This window comes from Panthera tigris, chromosome X (genome assembly GCF_018350195.1).
Source record: "Panthera tigris isolate Pti1 chromosome X, P.tigris_Pti1_mat1.1, whole genome shotgun sequence".
Lineage (NCBI taxonomy): Eukaryota > Metazoa > Chordata > Mammalia > Carnivora > Felidae > Panthera > Panthera tigris.
The window spans coordinates 16167922-16180619 of NC_056677.1; the positions used below are offsets into that span (position 1 = coordinate 16167922).

General features: G+C 35.2%; 1 protein-coding gene across 11 annotated transcripts in view; it reads right to left on the bottom strand.

Annotated features, from left to right (window-relative positions):
* Positions 1–12698, bottom strand: part of RPS6KA3 (ribosomal protein S6 kinase A3) — a 156521-nt gene that overhangs the window by 80677 nt on the left and 63146 nt on the right. For 4 of the 11 annotated variants that reach the window (XM_042974972.1, XM_042974971.1, XM_042974970.1 and 1 more), the window contains 3 exons: positions 12492–12553; positions 12138–12174; positions 6456–6512 (listed from right to left, as the gene is read on the bottom strand). In XM_042974972.1, the coding sequence (XP_042830906.1) occupies positions 6456–6512; positions 12138–12174; positions 12492–12541 (144 nt within the window). In that variant the 5' untranslated portion in view covers positions 12542–12553. Of the gene's footprint in view, positions 1–6455; positions 6513–12137; positions 12239–12491; positions 12554–12698 lie in introns of those variants that run through there. The other 7 variants (XM_042974978.1, XM_042974977.1, XM_042974982.1 and 4 more) reach the window with 4 other exon arrangements.

Below are 12698 nucleotides of genomic sequence, written 5' to 3' on the forward strand. Positions count from 1 at the left end.
TCTTATTCTCTTTTTTGGGAGATTTCCTTAACATTAGCTTCTAAATGTTCTACTAAAATGTAAGATATCCCTATCCCATTTTTTTTAAAGAGAGAGAAAGAGTGGGGAGAGGGAGAGAGAGTATCTTAAGCAGAACACAGAGCCCGACATGGGGCTCAGTGTTATGACCCTGAGATGGTGACCTGAGCCAAAATCAAGAGTTGAACGCTTAACCAAGTGAGCCACTCAGGCACCCCCCCACCCCATTTTTAATTCTAAGAATTTATTCTTTTTCTGATTATATAAAAATAGCACCCTACTCTTATTTTAGGATTATCAATTTTGTCTCTTAACACTCAAAAGACAGTAATTTGACTTTTCTTTTTCCTTTTTTCTACATTGTTCCTTCAAGAGCTTATTCTTTCATTTAGAAGCCTTCCTCAAATGTCTAGTGATACTGGGCTTTTTAGTCATACTTAAAAGTGAGGCACTAGGGAGTAGACCAGATGTCCTGGAGCTTGTCAACTGTCAGGCATTTTTGTAGGTTAGTTGGCCAAGTACGCAGCCTTTACGTTAAAGATCTCCTAAATGTCAGTATCTGAAGGACTTTTATGAAAGACCATTCAATTTCTTCAGGAAAGAAGACTTTACTTTTCTGCCTGAAGATACGGTCCTGGTTGGTGTAATGGGTAAGGGAAGGGGGGCATAACACCATTTAGTAGTAGGTTCTCACTTGATCTCCCTGTTTCTAGCCCAGTGCCTCACCCCACTTCCTACTATACTTTGGGTTCTATTAAGTCTGGAGCCACTGTGATTCATTTTTCTCTATAAAATATCTTCTATCTCTTCCAGGGGTAGGAGAGGGAAGAGAATGGAGGCTGTTTATATTGACACTCAACCAATCTCTGTTTTCAGCCTCATGGCATTCTTCCACTTTCCCTGGTACCTGGCAACCTCATTCTTGAGCTCTTCTGGGGCTGTGAGGGCAATAAATAAGGCATACTTCCTGCCCCTATAGCCCTCTAAAAGCACTTAGGTCCTTTAACTTAGGTCCTCTTGTTCTGACTCTTTTATCTGCTTCTCATATTTATATGTTGTGGTTCAAATTACAGAAGTCTTCTAACTTCAAAGACCATGTTTCTGTTTCTTACTCTCCTTGCTATTTTGTGTGATTATTTACCAGAAGAGAAGAGGACAAAAACAACTTTATTTTTCCATTTAAAGACTTAAAAGTTTCCCTTAAATGCTTGTATGCCTCCAACAGCCTAGCAGAGTTCTTGGTACCTAACAGAAACTCACTAAGTACTTGGCTAATGAACGATTAGAAGTAGTCAGAGTACAGACTAAACAGCTATAACAAAAAGACCCCAAAATACAATGGCTCAAACAACGTAAGTGCCTATTTTTTTTCTCATAGAGCAGTCCACAGGTAAGAGGGTAAATTAGGGTGAAGAGGTGTCACAAGATCATTAGGTCAATAAAGGATCCAGGCTAATTCTCTCTTGTTACTCTCCATCTATCTTATGGTCTTATTGTGGTCAAAACTGGCTATTCATCATATTCTACATTCTACATTAAAAGGGGCCAATCAACCTACAAGAAAGCCCACCAGTTGAAAAGCTCCCATTGATATAATTATTAATCACAGTTTCTATGGGCCAAGAATCTGGGCTAATGAACATGTAAGCTTGGATGCAGAACCTTTTTCAAAGTTCAGATGAGAATCTAGCCCTGGCCAACTCCTTCACTGCAATCTGTGAGACTCTGAACCAAGGGTTCAGAGAACCAAGGACCCAGTTAAGCTGGGTCTCCCAGATTTATGACCCATAGAAACTGTGAGATAAGAAAATTATGTTGTTTTAAGATACTAAATCCAGGGTAATTTGTTATGCATCAAACACATAACTAATGCTTATGCATCAAACACATAACTAATGCAAGATCTCCATTTTTGCTATTTAAATTATCAGTAATTGACAAAATGAAAACTTTTAATTGTACACTAAAGGCAAATACAATTTAAAAGTATAAGGCTAATATATATTTTGACAATCTTTTGGATTTAATACCATTAAAGAACTAGTAAATATTAGGCTTTTGTCTTATACTCAATCCTAATTCCTATAATCTGGAATGCTCTGCTAAACAACTTGATCCACAATGCTAGTAATATTTTAGTCCTGCGTTTTTTCGACCCTATCTCTAAAATGCGATGTTCTTCCAGATGTAAATGTTACTAATGTTCTGAGGGAAAGTATAAGGCATACAATATCACAATGGAAAATGGTTTTAAACTAGAGAGAATAAAAAATTTGAAGGTTTTCCTTCCAAAGAAAGTGTTACATAAGGAAACATAGGTAACTGGTGGCAGAAAAATCAATATTAACACTTACTATTTGTTTTTATGTTTGCTTAAATGCTAATAAATATATACTACAGATGAATGAAGTAGAATGCCTCAAATAGCTTGGGAGGTGTAGAAATCTAGACTAACTGTGAAGGTACCCTCAGGCACAGGTCCCAGGCACAGGCCTGGGACCCTGTGTTAGCTAACACTTAGTTTATGCATTCATTTAATTAACAAGCACTTATTGAACACCTACTGGGTACTGGATTTAAAACAAGGAATAAATCAGACACAGTCAATGCCTCATGCAGCTCACAGTTCACTAGGGAATAAGTAAATAAGTAATGGGATCTAATGTGGTATTGCCATTTAGGGTATACTCACAGGTTGCTATGGAAGCACAAAGGAAAAACACTTAGCTCAAGGCAGAAATGGAAATGGTAGTTCTGTCAGGAAGATACCTCAGTTGAAGGGATATCAAACTTGGACCTGAAGGATGACTGGGAATTAACTGGAGGGAGGTGCTAAGGGAAAAGAAATCTGGGAGAGGGACTATCACCCATGAAGGTCCATAAGCAAAAGAGAACCTGATACACTGGAGTGAGTACACTTTCAGGAGAGGGCAGAGGAATGTGGCTGACACAGAGAAGTACACAAAGGCCTTATTATACAGGGCCTGATAGGTCACACTGTAGTGTTCGGACTTTATTTAAAGGAAGCACAAAACCACTGATGATTTTAAGAGGAGTACAATGATCTTACTCTTTCATAAGTGACAAAATATTCATGACAATTTGCATGATTTCTGAAAACTTTCCCAAGATGTTAAAAAGCATAAAAAACATAAAACATTTTTATATACCAGCAATAACTGGATGGAAGACAGCAGAAAAGAAATCCCACTTATAATATAACAAAAACTATAAAATACCCATGAATTATCTTAATAGATTAATGTATAATACTATAAGAAACCATAAAATTTTGATAAAGGATATAAAAGAATATCAGAGTAAATGTTCTTGGGAAGTGAAGACTCAACATTAAAATAATTTTTAAATTATTTAATAATTATTTAATAATTATTAAAATAATTTTCTTCATGTTAATCAGAAAATTTAACGGAATTTTGATAAAAATCCCAATAACCTTTTCAGGAGTACTTGATAAACTGATTGCAAAGTTCATCTGGAAGATGTATAAGACCACAATTCTGAAAAGTAAAAAGGTGGGAGGGCTTGCCTCGCCACATAAAAAAAACATAGTAAAAGTACAGTAATTGAAAATGTATGTGAGACATTCAGGGATGCTATGAAGTGAACTGTGTCCTCCAAAAAGGTATATTCCATTTCTAATCCCCAGGATCTATGAATGTGATCTTATTTGAAAATAAGGTCTTTGTAGATTTAATAATGTTAAGATGAGGTCATAATGGAGTAAGATGGGCCCTAATCCAATGACTAGTATCCTTATGTGAAGAAGGCAACTTGGACATGGAGACTTATAGGGAAAACACCATGTGACAACAGAGGTAGAGATTGGAGTAATGTGTCCAAGGAGCACCAAGGACTGCTGACAGGCACCAGAAACTGGAAAAGTCAAGGAAAGATCCTCTCCCAAAGCCTTCAGAGAGCATTACTCTGTCAACACCTTGGTTTTGGACTTCTAGTCTTCTTGACTGTATGAGAAGAGAACAAATTTCTGTTATTTCAAGCCACCCAGTTTGTGGTACTTTGTCAGGGCAGCCCTAGGAAACTAATACATGGAGTACATGGCAATTTTATATATGATAAAAGAGGAATCTTGAATGAGTAAGCTGTATAGATTTTATTTGTTCAGTAAGTAGAGGTTAGGACAAAAGGCTATTTGGAAAGAAAAGTGAGATTTCTACATCATAATGGGAACTAAAATTCCAAGTAGACCACAGACCTAAATGTAAAACACAAAACCATAGGTGGCAGATGAAAATGTAAGAGGATATTTTTATCACCTTGGGGCTGGGAAGGATCTTCTAACTGAAATATAAAACCCAGAAGTCAGATCTGACCATTTAAAAATGAAAACTTCTGTACACATACAATGAAAGACCACGTAATAAATGTTAAATAGGGAGAAAACATTTGCAAGAGACATTATAGACATGGAGCTAATATCCAGAATGTATTTGATCATATAGACCATGAGGAGATAATAAGCAACACAAAAGAAAGTTGGTGAAACACAAAAATACAAAGGCCAGTAATACATGGATACTCAACTTCACTAATAATCAAATGAGATGCCAACTGAAATGAGAAAGTATTGTTTATTTAAAATGGCTTGAATGAAAAATAATGTCTAATAATATCCAGGGTTGAATAGGATACGCTTGAACAGATACTCTCATACACTGACACTTTTACAACCTTTTTGGTTTGGACAGCAATTTGGCAATGTCTATTGAAATTTAGATGTTCATACCCATTGTTCTAGCACATCCTTCTCTAAAACTATATCCTACTGAAACACAAGTTCCCAAAAATAAATAGGAGGAAAATTATATTAAGTCTAGGACATGCATAAAATAGAATATCATGCAACAATTTAGAAAGAGGCAGATTGGGGCGCCTGGGTGGCTCAATCAGTTTTAAGCATCCAACTCTTGGTTTTGGTCCAGGTCATGACCTCATGGTTTCCTGGGTTCAAGCCCTGTGTTGGGCTCTGCGCTGGCAGCATGGAGCCTGCTTGGAATTCTCTGTCTCCCTCTCTCTCTGCCCCTCCCTACTCGTACTATCTCTGTCTCAAAATAAACAAACTTAAAAAATAAATAAATTAAAACAGGCAGATCTGCATGTATTGCCATAAAAAGATGTTCAAGACTTAGTAGGTGAAAAGAACAGTTGGAGAGTATATATATTTTGTAAGTATCAGTAATAATGATCTTATGTATGGAATAAAAAGATAATAACTGAACTTCTAACAATGAATCTCTTATAGGCGGAGAATTTATTAATTCATTCATGTAATATTTAATGAGTGTCTATTATGTCCCAGTCACTGGTCTAGGTGCTGGGGACTTAGGAGTAAATAAAAAAACAAGATGAGGAAGGGGTGAACGTTTATCTTCTACATTAAATATTTCTTTCTTAAAAAATGTTTACTTATTTTGAGAGAGAGAGAGAGCGAGAGAGCGAGAGAGCGAGAGAGCGAGAGCCAGTGAGCGAGTGAGGGAGTGAGGGAGTGAGGGAGGGAGGTAAGGGCAGAGAGAGAGAATCCCAAACAGGCTCCACACTGTCAGCGCTAAGGCTCATACGGGGCTCAAACTCAACGAAACCTGAGCCGAAATCAAGAGTCAGATGCTTAACCAACTGAAGCACTCAGGTGCCCATACATTAAATATTTCTATAAAGAATCACTTTATATTTTTGTCCTAATGTGTCTATGGTTAGTGTGATTTTTTTTTTAAAATAAGCTGTAAGGTACTAATGAAAAACTTTCAACAACACAAAGCAAATTATTTTGTCTTTCTCGTAAGATCAGTCTTATCAAACAGTTCTTTTTTAATGTTTTATTTATTTTTGAGAGAGTGCGAATGGGGGAGGGGTAGAGAGAAAGGGGGACAGAGGATCTAAAGCAGGCTCTGTACTGACAGCAGTGAGCTGGATGTGGGGCTCAAACTCACAAACCGTGAGATCATGACCTGAGCCAAAGTCAGACACTTAACTGACCGAGCCACCAGGCATTCCATTAAACGGTTTTTAAAAATGGCACTGGCAGGGGCCCCGGGTGGCTTAGTAGGTTAAGTGGTTGACTCTTGATTTTGACTCAGGTCATGATCTAATGGTTCATGAGTTTGAGCCCCACATTGGGCTCTGTGCTGACAGTGCAGAGCCTGCTTGGGATTCTCTCTCTCTCCCCCTTTCTCTTTGCCCCTCCCTTGCTCATGCTCTCTCTCTCTCTCTCAAACTAAATAAACTAAAAAAAAAAAAGGCACTGGCATATTCAAGATTATATTTTGGTAAAATTAAGAAGTCATAAACAAGTTTCTAATACCGTAGAATCATTATTTTGTCCAGTTAAAAAATAAGAATACTTAAATTTTATGGTATCTGATTTATCTATATCCCTTATGATACAATATTTTACTTACAGTTTGTGGATTAATCTCCTCCTCTCCCATAGGTTCATCCATAATTTGCTGTCCATTCTGTGAAAAGCACAGCAAGCAGAAAGTTACCAACAGAGATTTCACATCAGTTAACGTTAAATGAAGGCAGACAAAGAAAAATCATAATAGAATATTTTCACCCCTACAGGATTCTAATGAAGTACCAAACCACCAGATAAGTATGTAGTTGTCAATATGCAACCGGTTGTGCTTTAAAAGTTAACTATAAAAACATTTTTCCATGGAAATTATATAACAAATGATGATTACCTTTCCAGGTGAGTCCTTGAGTTTATTTTAATAGTTAAATGAATTACAAATAGTATTATTTAAATCTCACCAAACATCATTTATAATACTTTCTATGGCAAAACACATTCTAAAATCCAACTCCATTGACTGATTAATCAGGACAATGATTAGTTATTTCAGGATTTGAAAAGTAAGCTAGATCTCCATATCAAAATCGATTCCAGATGGATTAAACATTTAAATGTCAAAAATAAAATTATATAAGTATTATAAGAAAATATAGGTAAATAATACTTATGGGGTAAGGAGGGTGGAAATCATAAAGAAAAAATGACATTTGAATTGATAAAAGTTTAAAATGTCATCTACTAGACACAAAAAAGATAAAAAGACAAATTGATTACAAAAAAAGCAACATATGACAAAGGGCTGGTATCCTCAATGACATAAAGACCTTTGTTTTACCAACCTGTAAGAGAAAAATGATGAACCTCAACAGAAATGAGCAATAAGGGAAAAAAGAGTTTAGCCTTAGTACTAATCAAAGATACACATTTAACAGAAAGATACCTTTGCCTCTCAAACTGGTAATGATTTACAGAAAAAATAAAACCCAGCACTAATATGAGTATGGGGAAAAGAGCACTCAGGATATACTCTGCTAGGGAAAGTATAAATCAGCACAACCTTTTAGGAAGATAATCTAAGTCTGTATTAAAACAAGTGTGCAAAGATGTACATACAAGAATGCTCACCATAAATTTTTCCAAAAAGAACTCCAAATTGGAAACCTAAATTCTTAACAATAGAGAACTAGTTAAATATATGATGGTACATCCATATAATGGAATACTATACAGTCATTAAAAATGATAATAAAGATGTAAATTTATTGACATGGAAAGACAGTCACATGTAATAAGTGAAAAAGCAGTTTACAAAACAATATGGATTGTAATGATCCCATTTTAAATAAATATATACATGTTCCAATGTATATATTTCTATGGGAAAAACTCTGGAAGGGTATACACCAAAATGTTAACAGTGGCTATTTCTGGGTGGTAGAATTTTAGACAATTTAAAATGTTTGTTTTGCGTATTTGAATTTTCTGATGTGTCTACAATGAATATGTATTATTTGTGTAATTAATAACAAAACAAAACCAGAAGTCAGGAACACAACATCTTCTCTATTACTTCAATGAAAAAAGGAGTAAATGCCCCTGACCACTTGTCAATTCAACAAATGTACAAGGATCTAAGCTAACCATCTTTGGAGCATTATTAACTAGGATATGCAAGGTAGCCCACCCATTACCCTACCCACATGAGGCAGATGCTTTGAATTTGAACTCTGTCTACTCTCTAAATCCCTGTTTATCCATCCATTCATCCACCCGTTTCATTTCATTCACACTAAGATTTAGGTGCCAAGCTGGAGATGAAGGGTTAAGAAAACATGACCCCCAACCTAGAGATCCATCCTAGAGGGTCTCACAGGTATACTGACCCATAAAAAGAGCACCTTTTATTTTCAAACACTCATAGAGTATGCATCTAGGTTAGGGAATACATATACAATATTACAAAGCACAGAAACGGTGCTAAAATGCAGAAAAGGAGGAGGCAGGTATAAAATCTTTATTATCCTAAGACACTTTCAGAAGCTACAGTATTGCTCTCTGCTATGGTAAGGACTCAAATAACTCCAGGATACATCTTTCTACCAAAACCCACAACCATTTACTCAATTGAATACTGATCGTTTTTATCCAAACATCACAGATAAACTTTAAACTAGGTCATAAGAATGCTGGTTTTGGAGTCAGACACCTAGATTCAAATTTCTGCTCTTACACTTAGTATGAAGCCTTGGACAAATTATTTAAACTATGCTTTAGTTTCTTCATATGAAAAGTAGAGAGTAAAAAGTCTCATCTTCAGAGAGGTATTGTAAAGGCTAAATGAGATAAAGGATATAAAATCCTAAGCACAGGGTCTGGAACTTAATAAACAATCAATGGTAGCTATTTTAATTATATCCAACATTCAGTCACCCCCTTCATGGCCCACCAATCTGCTACTTCTCCCGTATTTGCTATCTTAGTGAATGGTACCATCATTCATCTAGTAGTGCAAACTAGGTTTTCTCATTAATTGTACACAGAGTTCTCTTTCTATAACACAGATCTGCTGAATGGATCCCCATTATTTGACTCTTAGAACCCTTGGTCTAACTGAGCTACAATTACACTTTCCATGGGAATATAATTTGAGAACCATCTGTTCCATGTAATTTTCAGTGCATACAAAGCAAGAATCACAACTTATAACTTACTTACTTTTTAAGGCAAACTGGTATAGTAGAAGCAGCACTAAACTTTGAATGGTAGACCAGAGATAGAGCGCTAGGTCTGCCACTTACAAGTTTTATGATTTTTGGCAATTCAGACAGTCTCTAGCCTACTACCTTATCTGTTTAAAATGGGGATACGTGCCCTGTCTACCCAAAGGGTTAGTGTTAGACTCAAAACTGAGATAACTCAAAAGAAAGTACTTTATAAATCATAAAGAACTGTACCAATGCAAATTACTATTATTAAGGTGAGGTAGCTTCATTGAGGATAAAATAATACTTCCACAAAGTCCTTTTAATCTTTGAATCAAAAAAAGTTTAGGATTGGTAAGCGATCTTGAAAGTCTTCTGTTCCAAATAAACATATGCTTCAATTCTTTTTTTGCCATTCTCACCTAGATTTGAAAACTATCAGAACAAGAATGTACTACTCATGTGGTAGCCTACTAAACTATCTCAGAAAAAGTACTGGCTGCTAGATAAGATTCTTCATCATATAGTAATTTTCCTCAGCTACAAATTCCCTTTAATAGGATTACTAACATACGATGACTAACTTGCCTGTAGTCTATCTGCAAAATCACAGGAAGTAAATCTACACCTATGACTGTAAATCATCCTGAGTCTGTTTTTCACTAGATAACTCAAGTTCTTTCAAACATTCCTTTTAGACAGATGAGACTAATTTTCTGAGCATGCACTCAATTCATCTTAAAGGGTGGTATACAGAACTGCATTCAATTAACACTCCAACCTTGATACAACCAATGCAGAATAAGGAACATTATCACCTCCCCTGTCCTAGATAACAAACTTCTATTAATTCAGTTCACATATGCATTGTTTTTGAAATGTCTGAAACACATTGCTGAGTCATACTAAGTTTTCTGTCAATTAAATTCTTGTCTTCCTTCTACTGCAACTAAGTCCCATACTTGTTACGCTTCGTCTCATGAAGAAAACCTCAAATTTTTGATTCATCTTTTTCTAGTTGTGATCTTCTACAGTATTACTACAGCCTCTACAGAATGACTTCTGAATCTGCTAATCAGCCTCTTCACTATTTTCATCTTCATGTAATCCATAAATTTTACAATGTATTTTCTTTTCTAAGCTCCTCATTCAGCTAATTAACAGTAATATACTAACAAAGCAATCTGAAAAAAAAAATTAAGTGAAACATGATCTAAAGGCAGTTTATGCTCTACCTTTTGCAAAAATATCTACTTCCTTTGTGAGTTTAGCAAAGACTGAAAATTTTGAACAATTTAATTTTAAGGCAGGAAAATATAAAAGCCAATGTTGTCCTACATATTGGGGAAGCTTTACAAATATCTACTTTAAAAAGCACTTTTACTTCAACAAATCTTTTGTATCATTTCATCAAAATAAGGACTCAAATGTTATCTATTAGAAATGAGCATAATTACTCTTGCAGCTAAAAAGCTTCCTTTTTGAAAATGGCCTTTGGCTTCACTAAAGATTAGGCTACAATGGGCCATCAGTCTGACTTGATATTTCAACTTCTACAGTTTCAAAACACATGTGGTCGAACCTCACTACCAGGTTTAAACCCCAGCTGTTACCTGATGTTGGGTAAGTTACTCAACATTCTGAGCTTCAGTGTCTTTATTTGTAAGATGCATATAATATCTATCTCAAAAAGATGTTGCATTTAAATGAATACATCAAAGGACAGTAGACGCTCAGTAAATGCTACTTCCTGTCCCTTCTCTTTTGCCTGAACTGTGTAATACATACACTTCTACAGTTAACTTCTAAAGATGTAGAGCAACGAGGAAGTACTGGAGAGTGCTGAGATACTTATTTCACCACCTAATATAGTCAATTTCCCACCAAGCAGGGTGAAAGAGATCATTCATACATGTGGTATATTTTTATACGATGTGGCCAAAGAATGAGTACAGACAAAAAGGATAGTTTAAAAGTGAGGCAAATGTATTTATCCTCTCTCATCCCACCATTATGCCATCCAGCCAAAAAACTACAGAGCTTGGCAGATTGTACATATGCAAATATTATGTGAAATACTGGAAAAGGTTAGGAAATGCTAATCATGCTTTACTCCGTTAGTCTGAAATGTGTAAAAGTCAAAATTTAGAATAACGTACAATATGGGTCTCATCAGAACAAATCAGACAAAGGAGACTGTTAGCTTGCATTTCAGCAGGAATTCTTTTCAAAATAACTTCTAAGGTTGTGATATAAAATGATCACTTAAGATCATCTTTCTGGTTTCAAGAGGATGAACAATTCAAATCAGTAACTCTGAACCAAGGTTTCAGGACTTCTAGGGTATTCCCAAGTACTTAAAGAAAAAATCTGAAATGTTAAAAAATACGAATATTTTACTAAATAAAAGTTTCGTTTTAAGCAACTTTATTAAACAGATTGTTTTATTGTAATGGCATGTTACAACAATGCACATTTCTGAGTTGATGTTTGATACCTTTGAAGAAAATATAAAATACGTTAAAAATGCTTTGAGCCCAGTAGGAGATCATCATGTATGAGTATACTAGAACTAAAAAAAAAAAAGAAAAAAAAAGATACATGATTAGTAAAATGCTACCTTGAGATTACTAGAAAGTATCTACTGACATCCTCCTATGTAAAAATGAAATATACATATGAACACTGGGAGAAAAGAATTCCTCACAGAGAATAAGAACCTGAAATAATAGGAAGGGAGGAGGAAAAGAAAGGCTCCAGAGCTCTACTGTGCTAATCTGGAGACCCAGGTTGTAGGAATAAACAAGGACAATATATAAATATTCTTTTACCACCCTCAAGTTCCCACAAGTATATTTGCCTTCCAAGCTCCCTGATAGGAGCAGTGGTCTTCTTGCCCAAAGCATATGGAATAGAAGTTGCATGAAGGTGCTGAGGATGAGGCATAAGAAACCTCTCTTGAATTTCAGTTCAGATACCATCAAATTATTCAGAATCCAAAGAATCTTCTATGCAATCACATTGAAACAATAAGAAACAAGCATTTTATATTCTTAATAAGGAATGTATATAATCCTTACCAATATGACAGGATTAAGAATCAGCTCCTCATTTATCCTAAGGAAATATCAGAGATGTGCATAAAGACTTATGTACAGTGATATTCATCATACTCATTATACTGAAAAATAGAAAACAATCTAGATGACCAACAGGGGACTGGTTAAATAAATCATAACACATCTATTCATATGTAGGAATACTATGCAATGCTTAAAATAAGGGCCTCAAAAAATTAATGATGCAAAAATATGCTTGTAATATATTAAATTAAAAAGGATACACAACTATATAGTATGACCCCAATTTTGCACCCCCCCCAAAATGTGTGCATGTAACTGGCAAAACATATATAAAATCTTAGCAGTAGTTACCTGGGTCCTAGGATTTTCTTCTTGTACTGTATTTTCAAAATTATATGCATTTATTATCTATTCTTTTTATAATGAGAAAAAAACAACCAATATATTAGAAAAATCCATTATTTCTAGTTAAGGTGCCCTTATGCTTGCTTTGCTATTCCTTGAGTAACTAAACACCTGCTATTACTCAGGACTGTTCTACTTTCTAGACTAGGGTAG